The sequence below is a fragment of the Zingiber officinale genome, chromosome 2B (genome assembly GCF_018446385.1).
Source record: "Zingiber officinale cultivar Zhangliang chromosome 2B, Zo_v1.1, whole genome shotgun sequence".
NCBI lineage: Eukaryota > Viridiplantae > Streptophyta > Magnoliopsida > Zingiberales > Zingiberaceae > Zingiber > Zingiber officinale.
Window position 1 is genome coordinate 98417512 of NC_055989.1, and position 21886 is coordinate 98439397.

Genomic DNA, 21886 nt, shown 5'->3' on the forward strand with positions numbered 1-21886 from the left:
TGTGTATCATAACTTAAAACTCGAGTTCTCTATTATCTTTGTCTTCTCGCCTGCCCATTTTATCTTTTGTACATGCAAAATACTAATTCTTCTCTAATTATCATATCTACTACCTCTTTTGATTTACCAGTGAGGGTTCCTATGTTCCATATTCTAAATTTTAGACTATTAGTTTTCCTATCATATTTGTTTTTATCCAATCTATAGTGTGAGAACTCTTGCTTATTGAACACTACAACCAAGTTCAATAGCGGTCCAATCTTTGCCGATATGTTACAGTCGGATCCTACAACGTAAACTCTTTCATATTTAGCACTACACCCGAATTCTGGAGATATAGCGGTCCATGCTGAGATATTACGGACCTGCAACGCGTTCTTTCCGGGGAACAACCTAGCATTAGCACAATAATTTAATGGATTTATTCATTGAACATTTGTCATAGTTTTAACGCTAGCCGGCAACCTAACACAACCCTCCTCCTTTATCCGGGCTTAGGACTAGCCATGACTGGTTCGTCGTGGGCGGAGTTTATATAAGATATAAATAAATATATAAATGTAACTAATAAGATAATTAATAAAAAATCATCACCATATTAATAATAAAAAGGTAATATGACTACTTATACCAAAAGTCTAAGTTTAAAATTCAAAGTTTCAATTCAACATGGAACAAGTCAACAAGGACTAGACTAAACAAAACTAATCTTCTAAATTATCTACACATACACCATCAATTACATCTATAGTCCTCTCATCATCGGACTCAAAATCAACATCTTCTTCATTCTCTTCCTCTAAGGTATCTAAATCCTCATCAAATTCTCTAATGGGATGTTTCTTGCGCTCTTTAGTTGTAGCATTTCATCCGCTCCAGAGGCCTCCGCAACCATTCTCTAAGTAAGTCTTGAACTTGGCTCGACCTCATCTTCATCATCACCATCAACAAGCCAACCTTGAGCTTCACTAACTTGAGAGGATAGAAGCAAATCTCCATCCATTTCGCTTTACCTTGAGCTTCACTAACTTGAGAGGATAGAAGCAAATCTCCATCCATTTCGCTTTTACTATTTTTCTTCATAAGATTGGCATTGAATTTGATATATACAAGATCATTCAATCTTGATGTTTCAAGCCTATTCCTCTTCTTAGTATGTATCTAAACAATTAGAAAATTATCAAAAATAATAAAAAAAGAATAGATAACATAATTTATGAATTACTACTTACTCCTGCAAATTGTCTCTAATTTCTTTTACTCCCCAATGACTACTTGTTAAAGAGAGAAATCGCATTGCCATTTTTTTTTATAAGTTTGAAGTGTCACCACCATAATTGGACCACCATCCAACTTAAAAAAGTAAAGAAGCAAAAAAAATAATAAATCCAAAAATCAGTAAAAGAGACATGTATATTAGGGAATAGAAATAAATGAAAGAGATGTACCCGGATCAAAGTTATGATACACATCCACCTTCTCATATGTGATGACCATCATTTTTCTTCTAAAATTTCTAAATTTACTCTTATACTTCAACAATTCAAATCGTAGATTGTATGTCCTCGTCGGTGGGAAAAATTCTCTCAACACAATTTAAGAACTCATTCATAACATTGATATCATTTTGTCTACTTGGATCTTTGAAGTAAAAAATCGGATTCACGTCAACAAGGCATAATTAAACATCCATTTTGCATTCACTCTTCTTCATACTTTTTTAGAGATAATTTGATTCTCTCGACTTCTTATTTCAAAAGTAGCTCTTTTAGAAGATATTGACTTGGAGGTTTGTACCCCGGATCGAATTAACCAACCGCCTCTATAAATTGTCTAAAGTCTTGATTGTCAATTGCATAAAAAGGAATCCCCCCCTCGTAAATCCATCTTGCAAGGTACCCATACACATCATTTGTAAACTTTAAATTTAATACATCACTTATGTTTTGTTGTTTTGCCTTTGTTGGATCGATTGCAGATGTCCACTTATCAATAGCCCGAGGTGCTTTGACTTTTTTTTTTAGAAGAATCTCCCTCCATTTGACAATCTTCATCCTCTACATCAACACTTTTATTTACTTCCATCCTCTCTTCTTTTAGTTCTTCCACTCTTTCTCGCTTCTTATTCTTGTTATTTTCAAGATAAGCTCTTCCTCTTCTTTTTTTTGTCTTCATCAGATGCTTTAGGACATGCTTCAACTTGTCCTACAATACAAATAATATGATGTTTCATCTAATAAACTCCTCCCTTAATAAGCCTCTTACATAATTTGCATGTGATCCAATCTCTGTTTTCTTTGCAATACAATATCCCATAATCTCAAACAATATCACTAGACTTCAGCTTCAATTCCACCTCTGATTATTTCTCATTTTCTACCATTATTCTTCAAGAATCAAATAAAAGATTAAAAATTAAAAGTTAGAACAACAATTTAATCTAAATATTAAAAAAATTAAATATATATATATATATATACACACACAATATAGTTATGTGACCAGCAATTTAGATTTTTTTTTTTTTGATTTTTTTTGCTGGTATACCATTTAGGGTTTTGTCTTTAGGGTTTAGGGAATAAGTTATAGTATTAAGCACACAAAAATTTTCAAACCGAAAATATTTTTTAGGTGTGGACGGGGTTTGCGACGTAAGTTAGGCTTTAATTAGGTCTATTTAAATTATCTCAATCATAGTTGGGAGTTAATTAAAATTATTAATCGAAAGTATTCGATTAAATCTTAAGTTTTAAAACAAAACAAAAAAAAATCTAAATCACATTTTTGCTTCTGTCGGAGGATCGACACTCGTTGGACCCGTCGTGCGTGCACGAACGCCTTGTCGGGTCTGCCAACGTATTGCAGGGATCGAGCGACACGTCTATGCCCTTACGATGGGTCCGGTGAGGCGTCCTTCGCGCAAGCCTCCGAAGGAAGCACGGAGAAACATCGAAATCGAAATTAGGTTTTGGAAAACCTTACCCAATAATAGTAGCAGCAACGACAGGCGACCGCAGCTGCGGAGCAACAACACAGCAATTGGAAGGAGGCGGAAGGAGAAGGAAACGAAAGGTTTTTTTTTAACCTATGTATTTTATCCTGTCTTTTAAAGTCGCCTCCGACAAAAGCAAGGCAGGTGAGCTCCGCCTCCCGCCTAGACAGCTGCTTGCAATGTCATTTAGAACACTACCAATGAATAAGAAAATATTTGAATTTGTTATAGTTGTTCAATTCTTCATTTAAATATAGGGAGTGAAGGTGGTAATGGTGAGAATGAATTCACATTAAATTGTGATAAAGTCAACATGTGAAAATGAATTCTCAAATTTCTTCCAACAAATTAGCATATCCCCAATTTAAAAATTATAGTGTTTGAATAAGTTAACAAGTTAAATAAATAAATATTATAAAGGATAAGTTAATATGGTCCAATAAAAAAATACAAAGAATAAGGATGTATCTAAAGTAGATGTGATGAGGAAATTTGCATTCATAAAAAATTTACCTCACTAAGTATTTTATAATAATCATTAATTAATACAATTTCGTTTTTACTATCGGCAAATATATTGCTTGCATAAAAAGTAAAGCTCTTAATTTGGTAGATAGACACAAATAAAGAAGCTAACTCAGCTTCTTAACAATTCATTTATAAATTTTAAAGTTGATATTTTACATTACTAGTTTCCTTTTATGGATCCATTGAATAACATGAATGAGTTATAATATAAGAACCTAAGTTGTGGTCATAGTAGGGGTCATGGTGATCAAATCAATAGGTCATTTATACTTTTGTTATCCCTGAGGGTGGATAGAAGGGGAAAAATGATTACCCATAGAAAAAGATCCATCATGGAAAAGAAAGGAACGAAAGAGGAAAAGAGGGGACGAGAAGAAGGGAGGAAAAGGAAAGAGGGAACTGGTGTCATGGCCCCCAATGCGAGTTTCCAGCCACAAGCTTGCCGCGAGAACACAGCCACGCTGATATTACAAGCTCACGACCACTAGCTCGCCACAAGATCATGGTGCAAGGTCATCAATAGTTCTCAGGTTCATCATAGAACTTTGCTCAAGAGGAAAGAAAACTTCATTCCACATGATTTCGGGTGGATAAAATGTAACGCCCGAAAATTCTCAAACTTGCATTAGAATTATTCTTTGATTTTTCTGAAATTTTTAGATACTTTTCTGGAATTTTCCGAGTAGCGGAAGTAGCAAAAATAATTAGAAGAATAAAAAGGCTTAAGCGGGAATCGAACCCGGGACCTCTCGGGTCCGCTAAACCTTTAGTTAGCCTTGGTAACCGGTGAACCCAGCAAGGCCGTGCTGAAAGAAAGAGGAACCAATTATATTTATATTAGAGTTGGGTTCAATAATCCACTTAATATAAATTAAGAACTTAAGTTGGTTTGGTTTATTTGGTTGTGTTGGTTCGGTAATTCCCTCTTCACCGAGACCTTGCACGCCGCCCCTCTCTTCTCTTCCTCCTTCTCTCGGCGCCACACCAAGAAGACCTAGAGTTCTCTCCCTAGGGCCCCAAGGACATCTTCCGGCGACGATTTCAGCATAAGGACGTTCCTCTCCGCGAGTAGAGCACGTGGACGCGAGCGAATCGTCGAGAAGTCGTCTCCACCGGAATTTCTAGCGATTAGATTTGTAAGAAATCTAGCACACAAGGTAAGAAACCCCTCACCTGCAGTATAATAGCTACCGTTTGATTTTCTGTGCATTAGTTTAGTTATATGCGTATGTTTTCGACACATAGGGTGTATTTAACCCTCCTCGCAGGTTTAGGGATTTAGTGAGTACCTTTAGATGGGCCGGACACGTCTTTTCTCCTTCAGTTGGAGGTTTAGATGCTGTTGGGTGCCTAAAGGTAGTCTCCCTAATAGAGAAGGGAGTTAAAGCACACTAGGTGTTCGATTAAATAACCAGCTTAGAAAAAGAATGCAACTTAGGCATTTTTATTAGCACAGTTGAATGCATTAGAAGCATCTAAATTGGTAAATCGGTTTATTCTAGCTTATATGGGACTACGGTCCAATGGGTGGGCTCCCACAGTCGCCTCTAGATTCAGACAACCTAGCTCTAGGTTCAGATAACCTAGAAACAGCAATTTAGAACAGTTTAGCTATACTCAGTATTTTACTTTTCAGTTGGCACTGTACTGGATTAGATATCCATTGGACTGGGCTCCCATAGTCGGTCCCTAGATTTAGATAGCCTAGTAGCTCTACTAAATTCGGGACTTGCAACCCCGGGTCTAGTTAGAGATGCGCGCATAGCACGTACAATTGCCGGGCCCATCAGCAGCATGTTTAGTATTTTCACTTATTATATGTATGTGGTTTTCAACCTTTCATAAAGTAGTTCGTGAATTCAGTACAGTTCTAGCAGTAGCTCAGTATTAGCGTAGCTCAATTCTTAGTATCAGCTTAGTTTTTCCCTGTGAATATGCATGATGACTTTATGCTCAGCTTTAGGTATGCCATGATTGTATGCTTCTATGCCATGTCATGCTTAGTTTATTCAGTATATCCAGCATATGTTTTAAACAGCATGATTTGAAATCATATTTGCATCGTTGCATATTTTTGTGAGGTACATGGTTTCTTACTAAGCTTTTTAGCTTATAGATACTACTTTTCTTATACTGCAGATAAAGGTAAAGGAAAAGTGGACCAGTAGCGGAGGCTGGAGGTCAATGCAGATCAAGATGTGTGTGGCAGGAACTGGAATAAAAGATTCTAAGGGATTTCAGCAAGTTTTACTTAAGCATCAGAACTTTACAGTATTTTGTTATTTGCACTCTAGTTGTTAATCACTATGAATTAGTTAGCTATGCACTCTATTATGCTTAGAACCCTTCTCTTGTGATGTGAGAATGTTAGTTTCCATTGTTAGAGTGTTTCCTAGCCTTGTTAGAATTGTTGTGTGAGGTTTTGGCACGCCAAAGTGCTGAAATCAGAGTTTCAGTGCGAAATCAGACACCCCAATCGATCGGTGGATCGATTGGGGGTCCCAATCGATCAGCTGATCGATCGGGCAACTTGCTCCGCGAACAGTAGGTTTCTGGATCGATCATCCGATCGATCCAGCAATTTCTGTCGCGAACAGAAGGTTCGGGGATCGATCACTGGATCGATTGGTCAGTCTGGATCGATCAGCCGATCGATCCAGAATATCGTCCCGAGCACCGTAGCGTGCTGGATCGATCACTGGATCGATCCAACCTATGTCCCGCGTACAGTAGCCGGCTGAATCGATCCCTGGATCAATCCGACGTTCCAATCGATCAACGGATCGATTGGGAGGTCTGATAACAGCTGGAAAACGTTTATTTCAGCTCTTTGACCATAGGGGATGTAGTATATGTTAGGTATACTTTAGATTACATCCTTCAGTACATGTAGAACCAAGAATAGTTATCAGTTAGCAACTAAGATTTAAATTAGATCAGTTTTCCGCACATTATAGTTTAGTATAATTGTAGCGACCGGCCTTACAGCCAGTACCCAGAAGGTGGGTCGTTACATAAAAAATTAGCCCAAATTTGATAAGTGAACCGATTTCAAATACATTTATTCCCTAATTTTGCATCAAGTAACATGAGCAACTGCCTCAACTCTCGTTGAATCCTTCTTCCCTTATCCATCTTGGGGGTAAAGAGAGCATTGGGAATTTATCAAAGATGTCTTTGAAGGATTCTTCTAAAATGTTATTATAGATTTCTTCTAAGGTTGCATCTTCAAAGGATTCATCTAATGTGTCATCAAGAAGCTTTTCTAAAATGTCATCTTAGGACTTTTCTAAGGTCGAGTTATCAAGTGATTTATTTGAGTCTACCTATTTCAACTAAAAGCTTATTGATTGTAAGAGAACTAGGGTCTTAAGGTGTTATCTTTGTGTAGCTCATTTAAGAAAGACTTTTTGTGTTCATGATGGCCAAACTAAATAGGAATAATATTATAGTATTTTTAGGGGGATTTTACAAGAAAATATATAATGATATGTAGAAAATTGTTTGGAAAACTAATTGAATGTTAGTAGTTTAAAATTACCAACTAAATAAACAAAAAAACCAAAAAAAAAGGAAAATGTTTTTATATCGAAATAATGCGAGCTTTGTCTATATTAAAATTTTTGCAAGGTTCAAGCTTGATCAAGTTAAAAATATTTTGGTCAATAGTTGTAATCAGATGTTGCAATTAGATCTTGAATAAAACCCCAATACTTGCCTGGAATTCTGGCAAGGAAAGTTCAAATATAGGAAATATGTAATTGATTTGCCAAACAGATTTTATGATAGCCTTTTTTTTCTAGAGAGCAGAAGATTAATCTTGAATTTCCTAAATTAGTGAATTAATTTGGAAAGTATTCAAAAGTGAATTTCCATGATCTCCATCTTTGATAGAAACTAGACAAAAGGCAGGTCCAATTGCTACTTCATGTTGATGAGAAGGCAATGTTTGTAGAGGTAATTGGGCAGGTTATTGCTGATGAGGGAGGATATATGAGGAAGGCAATGCTGGAGCAAGGGGTTCCATGAGACCATGGCTTTGCAGATAGACAACTCTAGGTTGGCTTAGTCACTATGTTGTCAGAGGCAAAGGAAGGATCATCTATGTCAAGTCTCACAAATATGAGAGAGGTGGAACCCTTGCTATCAATTTAGAGCTGACAAACTAGAGTGTCAACAAAGATCTCAAGTTGATTGTCAACTTTGTTGTATTTGAAAAAGAGAAAGGAAGGGGTTGCTATAGGTTGCTTCTTAGAAAAGGAGGAATAAAAGTGGGTGCCTCCTACATGGTTTGCATTGAGAAAATTGATGAGAGGTCAATGTCACCTGCAGAAGAGGTAGGGCTACCAGAATCATGCACGGTAGGCAAACTATAGACGAATTGCAACAATCACAAGCATAAGTGTAGGTGGGAGACAACAAATGAGTGCAGATAGATGGATATATTAGGTTAAGGTCACAGATGCCAGTGGTGTTGGAAATAGTGGTAACAAGTAGTCAAAATGAGGAAGGTGGTGTGGACATCGATACAAGGCACCAACAAGAACACCATCCACAAGACTACGACATTAGGATGTGGAAGTGACTAAATCTAGAGGTTACCACTGTCTGGTACAACTAAAGAAGACATGTGTGGTTAGCTCAAGAGTTAGTATCAAAAGTAATCATTAGACAAGGTCTATGTAAAAGGCCAGTTCACTAATATTGAAGAAGAAGCTTGCAATGGGTTGTGGTCTGTAATGCACAGCATTTATAGATGAAGATGATATTGATACCTAGAGTTTTGTTTGTTTGTTTTTTCCTTCTCACCTATTTTTTTCCAAGTGTAGTAACAATAATAAAATTATCTTTTTTGGTGATTGGGTAGATAAATTTGTGAGAAATTTTTTTAAAAAAATGGCATAGGTACAAAAATGGTGGACGAGTGGATGTGGAAAAAGGAATTGAGTCGAGTTCTCCTCATTAGGGAAGAATAATGCAAATAGAAAAAGAATCAAATGGATTTTGAATTTTAAATTAAATCTTTGGCAATTATTCAATTTGGGATCATGTCTTTTTTAGTGTATCTTTAAATTTGGTCATACTTTAATTGGTACCTTTCTTTGTCTAGGAGTTTAGTGAGATAATTGTGTTTTTATTTATAATATTTATTTTATAATTTATTTGAATTTGAGTTTATAAAAGTGATGCCATTTATATGTAACATTCAACTTGGGCATAGACATGACCCCCTATGCCACCTACCCTGCAGTCACAGGCCATACTTGAATATGATCCCTACAATTATAGCATGGCCCCCTATAATAATAGGTCATACTTGGACATACCCTCCCACCTACCTACAACTATAAATACCTAGGTATGTCCATAGGAAAAGAGGGTTCAAAATCTCTCTCACTTTATTATTTTTCTACATTCTCTTTACTTCCACTCTTTAGTGACTTAAGCATCGAAGTGACTTTGTCGACAACTTTGGCGGCCTCTAATGCTTTTGAGTGTGCATAAGTTGGACCTCTTGGGCTTAGTAGGCAACTCCCACCTTAGTCACCATCGCACTTGCCAGCCTTCACATCACCATCGACCTCTACATCATTGCCATCCATCTCAGGATCCTTCATTAGCAGCAAGTTTCTGTCACATAAGGCCAATCAAACATTACGAAAGACAAGCTACCTTCCACTTTAGATTTAGAATTTTATTCATCTAACAATGATAAGATTTTGTTTCACCACCACCAACTTGGAGATCCATCCATTTGTTTCCATCTTGATTCTAAAGTATAGATGTTAAAGAGTTTCCATTACAAAGTGTGTGAACTTACTAAAAACAAATGTGTGTTTTCATTAAGTAAGAAAAGAAGCTCTTTTCTTTTTTATCTCATTCACAATGATATTTACAAACCTTCTACTACTCCTAATGCTTCTGGAACAAAATGGTTTGATCATCAATGATTGTACTTGTGTTACTTGGAATTTGTATTTAAATACAAATATGATGCTAATAACATGTTTGCAATTTTTTTTTAGTTGGCACCTGTATCCAGCTTATGCCGACTAAACCTGAGGGTGATCGGTATTAAAAGGTTTAGAACAATAATACATAAGTCATCTTGTGTCAATACACCACAACAAAATGGAAATGCAAAAAGGAAACATAGTAATCTCCATCAATCAACCAGAGCTCTTTTATTTAGGAAAAATGTGCCTAAATCTTTCTTAGAAAGCAAATCATACAATGGTTCATCTTATAAATCATTTTTTTCCCAAAATCTTAAGGTTCAAGAGTCCAATAAAAACATTCTACACATTTTATCCAAATATAAACACTATAAATAATCTTGTCCCTGAGATATTTAGGTGTGTGTTATTTGTTCATATGAATAATCAACGTAAGGGAAGCTAGACCCAAGAGCGTTAAAATGTGTATTTGTAATTATTCCTCAGCTCAAAAAGGATACAAGTGTCATCATCCCCCATCAAAGAAGTTGGATGCGTCAGTGGATGTTACTTTCAATGAACATGCATCTTCCTTCACTATACCTTGCCTTCAGGGAGAGAATTGCATGTCGTAAGATAAGGACGGAGATTATCAAGCAAAGATGATCATATATCCTCTTGTAAATTTCCTACCTTTTAAACATTATTTACCATCACATAATTTCTTTTTAGTTAACCTAAATGTCTTTGTCATACCTACCACTTTATCTGTGACATTATCAAATGAGAAATAGAAACAAACGATAAATAAAGAAATGAGGGCACTAAAGAAGAACAAAACATGGGAATTGGTGAAATTGTAGGAAAGGAAGTTATAGAGTGTACATGGATTTACACAGAGAAATATAGAGTAAATGGATCAATAGAGAGATATAAGGTAAGGTTGGTAGCTAAGTGCTATACTCAAATCTATGGGATTGACTATTTAGAGACATTTGCTCCATCTAAAAAATGAATATTATTAGATTTGGTTGGGAGTTGTCACAATTTGATGTCAAGAATGCATTTTTTGCATGGAGAACTAGAGGAAGAAATTTATATAAAGATTTGATCGATAAGAAAATAATTTAGATGCTCATCCTGTATGTAAATTGAAGAAAGCCCTATATGGACATTAACAATCATCACGGGCATGGATAAAGATGGTCATATAATAGTTACAAGAAATGATAATAAAAAGAGACAACTTATAAGAAATACCTTCTAGAGATTGAGGTGGCTCACTTTAAGGCATTTTTATTTCCCATCATAAATATGTTTCAAATCTCATTAAAAAAAAGCAAGCCAGCATGCAAACCAACAAGTAGGGGTGTAAATAAGTCGAGCCAAGCTTACTTGTGTTCAAGCTTGTTTATTTACTTATCAAGCTTGTTCAAACTTATTCATTAAAAAATTTATCAAGCTCGAACCCAACTTAAGCTTATCATGCTCAACAACAATGTTGTTGTCCTTATAATTAGTTAAACAAGTATCTAATTATGAAACTTAGATTATTTTCTTATTTTTAACATATTATAAAAAAAATTATATTACAAAAAATCATAAATTTTATATATTTGAATAAAAAATTAAGAGATAAAATTTACAATTAATTTTTCTTTAAATTAATAAATACCTTTATTCATAAATTGTTCATCAGCGTTGATGAACCAAGCTTACTAGTATTCAAGCTTGTTTATTTTGTATGTTCTTTTACAAATAAACAAATATAAACAAGTTTCACCAAGCTTGTTCACGAATGTCCAATTCATTTATAGCCCTATGAGCAAGTACTATAATAGACCCAAATCCCATACTTAGAATGGCAGAGGAAGATATCACAGTAGATAAGAAAATATAAATATGGTAGGAAAACTTATTTATCTGTCTTAGATAAGATATGCATAGTAAATAATATATGTGCATAGTACATTTTTATCAGTCTCATCTGCTCACAGTACATTTGATTAGTCAATTCATACATAATCCAAAAGAAACTCATCAGCAAGAAGCTCACCAAATATTACAATATCTTAAAAGAACATGAAGAAAGGATATTCTATTTAAAAGAAATGGAGATCCAATGCTAGATGCATATATGGATGTTGATTATGCTTTAGATCAATGGTTGATAGGAAACCAACCATTGAATATTGCACATTTCTTGGTGGTAACCTTATGATGTGGAGGAGAAAGAACCAGCATGTAGTAGTGTGATTTAGTGCAGGGGCAAAATTCCGAGCAATGGCTCAAAATTTGTGTATGAAGACTATATTAGAAGACTTGAAAATCAATTGGTATGACCCAATTAAACTTTATTGTTATAATAAATTTGCGATTAGCATAGCTCATAATCATGTCCAACATAAAGCACATTGACATTGAGAGATAGTACATCAAGGAGAACCTAGAGAGCAAGTTGACTTTTACTCCTTATGTATCTACACATGAGCAACTTGTAGATATACTTATAGAAGGGTTAAGTAGTTCGGTATTTTTCAATATTGTACCCGAAATGGAAATAATAAATGCTTGTCATTATCTTGAGGGGGAGTGTGAGAAATCATGATTTTGTAATCACGTATTTCCTTCAATTAGACTAAACTATTATAATAAATCATTAGATCGTGATTCTACAAATTATAGGATATGATAGTATAGCTAGTTTTTGTAAAAGGTTGTTTACTTTTTTAGAAAGTTTGTTAGAGTTTTTATTGAATAATTAAGGTTTTTATTATTTTATGAAAAATAAGTAATGTTATCAAAAAAATAGTTAGGATTAGGGAATGAAATGTCGTTCCGTGCCGCCCGGCACGGACGGTTTTTACCGTTCCGCCGGGCGGCCGAAACCGGCACCAGAGGCATCCTCGTCTCAACGCTGTCACAGACGGCACTGAAGGAGTTGCAGGATGCTTCCCCACGACGAAGGCGTCGCCGGACGCCTTCAACACCGGCGAAAGCATCCTGCAACTCCTCCCGTGTCGCCGGACGCGTCCAACCACACTTCCAACTACGTTGGACGCATCCTATTCTCCCCCGCGATCCGTCGCGTCTCGCCTCACGTCGAGTTCTCTTTTTTTCATTTTTTATTTATTTAATTAATTTAAACAATTCCTAAGATAAGTGTGATATTTCGAACAAGCTTTTATAAACTCAAATTAAATTATCCTAATAAAATATATAAAAAACTAAATTTCATTTAGAAAATTCTTTAAAAATTCTAAAAAAATTTAAAAATTCTAATAGCTTAGATTTATATTCTGATAATTTTTTATTATTTTATATTTTTTTACTTGATATTTTTTTACTATTTAAAATATATATTATTTAATTAATAATTAATTAAATGAATAAATAGTTAATTTATATAATTATTATATATCTTTGTATTAATTTATATACTTATTAGTATAGATAGATCAATTTTAATTAAGTTATTGATAGATCAATTTTATTTAGTGAAAATTATATTTAATTATTTTTTCTAACAATATTAAGTTGTTCAATAATTGAGAACTTGTACAAAATCAATATACAACTTATTTTTATACACACCATAAACATATTTATCTTATAATTTCTATATATAAAAAAAATACCAAAACCGTATCGGCACGGCACGATACGATACCAAAACCATATCATTCCGGTCTGAGACCGAAACCTTGACACGGATCAAAATTTTAAACCTTGGTTAGGATCCCATGTATTTGAAAAGTTTTGAGTTAATGCAATTTTCTTCATTTTTCATTAACTAAAACAAAATTTTCCTTTGACCAAACTTTTGTTACTTTGTGATCAAAAGATCACGGGTTCAAATCCTGAAAACAGCCTCTTGCAAAAAACAAGGTAAGACTATGTATAATGGATCCTTCCTCGGGACCCCGCATGGTAGGAGTTTCGTGCACCGGGCTGCCATTTATTTTCCATCAAACAAATAGAGCCATTTTCGAAGGCCTTGAGGAAGAACTCAATAAAGAGCTGAATTTGTATTAGATTTGACCATCTGACTAACTTCTTTGCAATTGATAGAGTTAACACCATAAAAAGAAACAAAGAAGGGAAATGAATTTCCTTTTCACGATGGGGGACTAAATTAGCATTAAATTATGATACACTACAAAATATCACAATAAAATCCACCGTGTATAAATAAAAGTCAGCATAACATACCATCTTCTTCCATGGCCTCTATATCATGTGGACCACTAAATCCACCGTTCTCCATCCCTTCAACTCGTGCTTGGTTGATAGAATTTGCTGATGGTAATTGTCGACGAAGCTCTTCCACGATCGGAATAACATTTTCTTCAAAGGGATCCCTCAGCAAAACCTAGCTCCAAGGTATATTTCACCATTAGCAAACAATAGGAAAATCCATTTTCTAAGTGCGAAACTAGTGATCATGGACGAATTAAGCTTGTATAAATTAAGTTCACTAAATTTCAGAAGCTGACTCCAAGAGAAGTAAACTCTTTCAAATCCATAATTACCTTGTTCCACTCGAAAACCATGACAACAATTACTTGTCAAATTTACCTGATAAGCAAACAAAGAACTATCTAAAATGGGAAACAAGTTGAGCCTTCCTGTTATGCATATTGTAACTTAAAGGAGGTTCACTTGTCCACTTATGGATTATCAGTGAGTAAACTCCAATATTCAAGAAAAAGAAGTTATCTGGATCAGAACAACGAGTCCTGACATTGTTTCATAACTGACCTACGGTGGTGATCCCTTTTATCAGAAAAAGGTGATGTTTCATGATGAATTCTCGAACCATGAATTAATAATGACCAGAACAAGAAATTCTACAGCCAAAAAAAGCTTTATTTCATTACCTCTTCCGCGGTGATGATCGCTTTTATATGCTGCTCCCGAGAAGAAAAAAAGAGAGACAGGGAGAAAAGACAGAATTAGACAGAATGAACTGCAAAGCCACTCAACTCAAAGACAAGACAACTAACTCACTTCCAGGTTGAGAACGATGGCCCTCTCCCGTCCCAGAATCGTAGAAGGGTACGAGAGGAGAGGATCAAGAATCCTAAGGTCCCGCGCGTGGATCTGAACTCGGTGCATGATCGCATACTTGTCGACGTCCAAGATCGTGCCTTCCCCATGGGAATCGAACAGAATCCAGCTCCTTGCTGCCGCTGTCTTCTTCTTCAGAGAGGCCTGCACCTCCGCCGCCGGCACCAACTCCTCCCGCGCCATCTCCGCCGTCGGTGGACCTCACATCTCAAGTCTCAACTGGCGACTCGGAACTGGGTTAGGCGCTAACAGGTGGGGAAGGCGGAGGCCTGAGAACCATCGCGGAAAGCGTTAAAACTGAAAGAGCCCCCTTTCTCTATCGATTAATCAAATTTTTTTTTAATATAATAATAATAAATATATTTATAGTAAGAATCAAACTGTCATTTTCCCCCGCTCTGAATAAGGCAAAAATATTGGAGCCTGAAAATCATGCATTATGACAATTAAAAATACTAAATAATTAGTGATTAGTATAGATGGATAGGGTAGGAAGGGATAGAATGGCATCTAGTGGATGCCCTTTAGTGGATGGAATTAAAAAGCAATTAAGGCATATTTATGGATAAAAATCAAAATAGCATTACAAATTATATGTAAATCGTCTAAATAATATCTTTAAAAAAACATTCCATCAAATATTTTTTTACCCAAAATAACTATTATTCCATCCGTTACTATAAATAAAAAACAATTATATTAAATATTCTTTACCATTTTATTAATTAAAATTACTTAAACTTTTTAAAATCACTTTAAGTTTAGCAGCTATATAGTTATAGTTAAATTATAAATCCTTAATACTATTATATCAAAATACTTTTTACCAACTCACTAAAATTATCTAAATTTTATTAGAATCATTTTAAAATAATTATACCAGTTACGTAATTATATCAACTACTAAATAACTATTACAATACTACAACAATAATAATATATGTTATAAATGGTAGCAGTTAGTTATAGCTATAATAATATTAAAAGTAAGAAATAATATTATATCAGCTACAAATAATTGTTATACGTTAAAATAAATACGATTAACTGTTATAATAATATTATTAAAAGTAATAGTATTCTCGAGATAATACATCATGAGACACCTTTTGACTTCAAAAAATATGGATGCCCTTTTAAAAATTTACATAATTTAAGAGGTCTTGTTTTTATTATTTTTTTCCAAGATTTATAATGCCCAAAGTATATTTTGAAGATTAATTTATAAAAGTAGATTAAAAAGGAAATTAATATTAAGATTATTTATGTACATTTTTTATTTTAATAATTAATATTTATTTTTTTTTATCAAATTTAGTAGATGAAATTTACCTGCTTTCTCGAAAACTATAAAGATATTCATGTAAATAATAAAGATAACCAAAACTACAAGTTTGATTTCACATGTTTCCTCAAAAATTATTTTTATATTAATTTATTGCAGGTTACTATATAAATTTATAATAACTTTTCAATATTTTAAATTTTATTTTTTTCAAATTCAGTATAATGGCTATTGAAATTTCATAATGTTGCTATTGTTCACAGTATATTTAGAAACTTTCCATCTTAATTTAAAAGAATATCTAAGCACATGTATTTATTAAATTGGCATAATATCACGTGAATATGGTATCAACTACTTTATAGTAAATGAACAGAAATATTAATTATGAGGGTAAATTACCTCCCAAACTCTTAAATTTTTCAAACGTCTATTTTTGACCTTTCAATTTTTTTTTAACTGGTCACTTATATTTTTCCGTCAAAATTTTTTAGAAAGATTAACAAAAATCATCGTAGAAGGACATCACCCCTATTATCGCTACCTCCTCTTTGGTGCCCGGCAATGATGACAATCTCCCTAGTGGTAAATTGGCGGAATACAGCTGCGTCGTGCCAGCAATAGCCTCTCTAATGAAGATCTCTCTAGGAAGTAGCACCTTGGAAATTATGAACATAGCTATGAGATTTTGGTTGAACATCGTGTGAGTGATGGACGTCTTTTACCCCTCTAAAAGGCACATAGGAGGTATGCTTCGTAGTTTCCATCAATTTTTCTAGAAAAATTTGGCGAATGGCCTATAAGTGACCTATTAAAAAAGTTGAATAATTGATTTATTCAGAAAAAAATTAGAGGACCAAAAATAGGTGATTGAAAAAGTTTTAAGGCCATGAAGATAATTTTAACTCAATTTGTGAATATTGTACTAATTTTTAAGGTAATTTATTAAATTATGGTGGCAAAAGATAAATATGCTAGTCCTCAATACCCCCGTTAATCCGCCCCAGGGCTAATACGGAAGGGCAATTTATTAAATCATGCAAATACCCAAATTGAACATTTGAATTTTACCCAAATATGTATCCATTTTATAGTATATCCTTTTGTCCGTATTCTATACTCCCAATTCTAAGGTGCAAGCAAATCAAATTAAGTTAAATAGTATAAAATATTGATATTTAAGTTAGAGTTTAGTTTTGAGTTGTTTGAATCTTGGTTTGAGAAAAATCAAATTGTAACTCAAAATTACTCAAATTCAAAGTTTGGTTTTAGTTATTCAAATTTTAATTTGAGAATATTTAAACTAAAGCTATGTACAAAATATTAAAGTTAGTGAACTTATACATGTGGGGTAAAGTGAGAATGTTATATTTAAAAATATATTTGTTATGTAATGAAAATTAATAATAATTATATTAAATAAAAGTAGGTAATTAGCTTATAAATAATCGAACAAAATAATATAGATTCAAATTTAACTTAAAAATTATCAAATATATTTGTGTTTGACCCGAATTTGATAATTTAGAATATAAATCAAATATTTTTTAATTTAGCTTAAAAAAACTTAGGAGTTGATTAGTTTGCACCCCTACTCCATGCTCAATCAATTTTGAGTCACGAGTTATCTCCTCTGTTGTCATGCTAGAAGATTTCCATTTTTCACACCAGAGTTGTACGTAGCTCAAACTCTTGTTTCGATGACATAGTAACCATAAAACTTCTTTTTCTCCAAAGAGCACCAACAATCTTTGGAGCTCTTTCGACAATATTGGTAGGTCGTCTTTGTCTACTGCAACATAGTAGCTGATATCTATTGAGTTTTCTTGCTCTTATACGATAGTTTCGTTTTTTAGGTTTTCCTTTGAAGGTGTTTTTATCTTTATAAATGTATGTCAGTCCTTTACTATTTTAGTAAGTGTACTAAGAACTAATACTCTCTATTTCATGGAGTCAGGAATATCTATTAAACAAAAGTTTTTATTGTCCAAGGATACCTAAAATTCCTAATGATCATAGATATGCTCAAAGGACTCAATAGTATCTTTTGTATAAGATCAAACATGACGCCAGAGGGGATGAACAATATTACAAATTTGACAAATTGAAATAACTTAAAAGACAATCAAATAAATAGAGTAATACGGTGGAAATAATTTAACTAGCACAAATTTAATCAAATAAAATAATACAGCACAAACATATAAGAATGACTCAACAGTTTATCAATTAAAATAAAGTCATTCTTATTTCTTAATTTCTCCTTTCTAAAAATCCTGTAGAAAGTGGAAAAACTTTAAAGAAAATTAAGTTCAAATAAACAGATATAACAACATAAGAAATAATAAAAAGTTACCCTAGGTGTTGTTGATCAAAATTGAAGCACAAACTTGCAACATATCGTAGCATAGAGAGCAAAAGAGCACTAGAGCACGAGCACAAGAATGAATTGGATCAAGTGAATGAGTGTTTTGAAAGTTCTGCCTCGAGTCCCTTTATATAGTCCTTCTCTATTGTTGACGTAGCAAACCCAAGTTGACTAGAGCCTCCCCAATCATCTGGAAGCTATTGACGTGGTTGCAACATTTATATGATAGATTATGTTAACTATGTTCTCTGATCACCCGATGGTCCTTCGGTCGCCTAGAGAGAGGTCAATCTAATCTTGACCCGACTCGCTCGTATCGCTGGATAACATCATCTCCTAGTCGCCTGGAAGTTGCCCCCACTCCCCCATATGCTCTAGTTGCCACGACCTAGATATGGTCACCTGGACCCTCCAATTTCCCTCATCAAGAGTTATCACTAGCCAGTCACCCAAACTCCCTCCTGTTGCTTGGAACTTTTGAACTTTACTTCCTGCAATTGTTACATATAATGAGTATGACGGAAAATGTAAAGTTACTCACACTTACTTTGAGTCTAGATACTCAACTCAAAGCTAAACCATCTAGACTGACGTACCAATCTACAACTCCTAGTTGATTCCATTTGGACTTGCCTGTCAAATTTCAGCTCTCAGCTTACTCCACTTGGACTTGTTTGCTAAGCTTCAAGTTTCAGCTTACTTCACTTAGACTTATTTGTCAAGCCTTCAACTCCTAACTGGTTCCACTTGAATTTGATTCACTTAACTCTCAGTTAGGACTTTCTTGCTTGGCTTCCAACCAAGACTTAGTTTCTACCTAACTTCTAATTAGGTCTTCAGTTACTTGGCTCCACTAGAACTTAGTCAGTGTCTTGTCCTAACTAGGATTTCAACTGCCTAAATTTACTAGGACTTAACCATTGCTTGGCTCCCAATTAGGATGTCATCATTTGTCAAGTAATTTGCTCTTACACACTTGACACAACTTGTTAAATTTCAACAAACTTTGGATTCAAAACTTAGTTAAAATTGTATTCCCAGTACTAATATTCTTCCCCTTTTTGATAGTATGAAAACTTAGTTAAAATTAGTAAACAATAATAAAAAAAATAAGTTTAGAATTTATATTCAATATATGATAAAAATATAATTAGTGCAATCATACATGAATATATTAATTTATGACATAACTCCTCCTTAATCATATCAAGTTTATTTAAATTGGAAAATTTATAAACAAACAATTTAGTAAATTTAACTTTAAATAAACCCCCTTTAACCTCTCTCTCTCTCTCTCTCTCCTCCTTAGGTCGGGTATGACGAAGGCGCTGGAGACGAGTGTTTCGCCTTTTGCCACAATGGGTTAAATTGTAAAGAAAAGATAATAAAAACTTAAATCAAAATATATAGTCAAGTGTAAATAATCCAAGATTAAGTATGTGATCAAGTCAACATAAGTAAAGATAAGATAAGTAACACTAATAATATAAGTCATACTTCCATGTCATAATAAGTCAACATAAAGTCAAAATGAAAATGAGTCAACTATAATTCAAAAGGAAATAAAATTAAAGTCAACTACAAATAAGTCTAGTCTATCTTGCATAATCTAAGTCTTCTTCTAAGTGTACTAAACTCAGCTTTTACTAAGGGTTTTATGAAGATGTGTGCTATGTTAGATTTGGATTCAACATATTTAAGTTCAATGTCACCATTTGATATGTGTTCTCTAACAAAATGATATTTTACTTCTATATGTTTGGTTTTAATGATGTACAAGATTTTTAGTTAGATTAATGGAGCTAATGTTATCAATCATAACTTGAACTTTTTTATAATTAATTTCATAATCTTTAAGTGTGTTCATTAACCATAATAATTGAGCTACACATCCACCTATAGAAACATACTCACCTTCAGTGGTGGATAAAGTCATACAATGTTGTTTTCTACTACTCTAACTAATTAATGATTACCTTAGAAATTGATAACTTTCACTAGTACTTTTTTTATCTAACTTACACCCAACATAATCTAAATTAGTAAATCCTACTAAGTCAAAATTACTTAGTCTTGGATACCATAGTCCTATATTTTGAGTACCTTTTATATATCTTAAAATTCTTTTAACTGTTGCTAAGAGTTGTTAGGATCTCTTCGTACGGCTAGAGAGGGGGGTGTGAATAACCGACCCCAAATCTCTCGCGTTTCTTCCTACAATTCGTTAGCGCAGCGGAAAATACAAAGAAACGAAAGAGAAGAAAACCAAACCTTAACACGAGGATGTAACGAGGTTCGGAGATTAGGGCTCCTACTCCTCGGCGTGTCCGTAAGGTGGACGAGTCCAGTCAATCCGTCGGTGGATGAGTCCCCGGAGAACCGGCTAATACAATATACTCCTTGTGGGTGGAGAAACCTCGCCACAAACGTTTGCAACAGCAAACAAAGAGTACAAGAACAAAGAGTAAGCAAGAAATACAATAAGAATACACAAGCACTCTACCAATCTTGCTTTCTCGTCGACTGGAGTCCGGATGAAGCAGCAGCTTCAAAAACTCTAACAGCAGCAGCTGTTCCAGTCGGTGAAGCTCACGCGAAGCTTTGGACGAGCTCAACAAAACTCAAGCACAGCAGCACTTAGCAACAGGAAGGAGGAAGAAGAGCCGTCGCACGGAAGATGCCCTCGATCCTTTTATACCGAAGAAGACAACGAGAAAACTAGCCGCAATGCAGCTAGAACCGATCGGTCCGCAGACCGATCAGTGTCGCGATCGAGCTCGATCGGTCGTGGACCGATCGGGCCCCCTTCGCTATCGGTCCCATCGATCAGCGTAACCTTCGATGATCGGTCGGACCGATCAGCTCGATCGGTCCCGCAGCCGATCCGCCTCCCGCTCTCACGCGAGAATCGCACTTTCGCTCTTGATCGGTCGGAGACCGATCGAGCATACACTGATCGGTCCAGGACCGATCGAGCTCTTTCTCCGCTTCGATCGTTGCCGTCTCGATCGATTCGATCGGTCACCACCGATCGTGGCAACGCAGATCATCCGGATCGGTCACGGACCGATCCAAACTTCTCACCCTAAACCTAAGGCTTCCACACCAACATCCGTCAACCTTGACCTGTTGGTATATCATACCTAGCATCCGGTCCCTCCCTTGACCCGCTAGCACTCCCGCTAAGTGTCCGGTCAATCCTTTGACCCACCGACGTCCGATCATCCCCGATCCATCTGGATTTTCCTCTTCGTGCCAAGTATCCGATCACTCTCTTGACCTACTTGGACTTTCCAACACCAGAAGTCCGATCATCCCTGATCCATCTGGATTTTCCCTTGCCTGGTTTCACTCACCAGGACTTTCCAACTGCCTAACATCCCAGTTAGGACTTTCCCACTGCCTGGCTTCACTCACCAGGACTTTCCATACTGCCTAACATCCCAGTTAGGACTTTCCCACCGCTTCACTCACCAGGACTTTCCAACTGCCTAACATCCCAGTTAGGACTTTCCCTCGTGCCAAGCTCCCTGCTTGGACTTTTCCAGTGCCAAGTCTCCATACTTGGACTTTTCCCGTGCCAAGTCTCCATACTTGGACTTTTCTAGTGCCAAGCTCCCTGCTTGGACTTTTCCGTTGCCAAGTCTCCATACTTGGACTTTTTCCCGAATCAGGTCAACCAGGTCAACCTTGACCTACGGTTGCAC

The 21886-nt window shown here is 35.1% G+C and overlaps 1 protein-coding gene across 1 annotated transcript in view; it reads right to left on the reverse strand.

Moving 5' to 3' along the window:
• LOC122046483 (magnesium transporter MRS2-I-like) overlaps positions 1-14864 on the reverse strand; it is a 39844-nt gene extending 24980 nt beyond the window's left edge. The window contains exons 1-3 of the mRNA XM_042607201.1: positions 14467-14864; positions 14337-14366; positions 13669-13828 (exon numbers count right to left, since the gene is read on the reverse strand). Coding sequence (XP_042463135.1) covers positions 13669-13828; positions 14337-14366; positions 14467-14709 — 433 coding nt within the window. The 5' untranslated portion in view covers positions 14710-14864. The remainder of the gene's footprint in view (positions 1-13668; positions 13829-14336; positions 14367-14466) is intronic.
• Positions 14865-21886: the final 7022 nt, after the last annotated feature.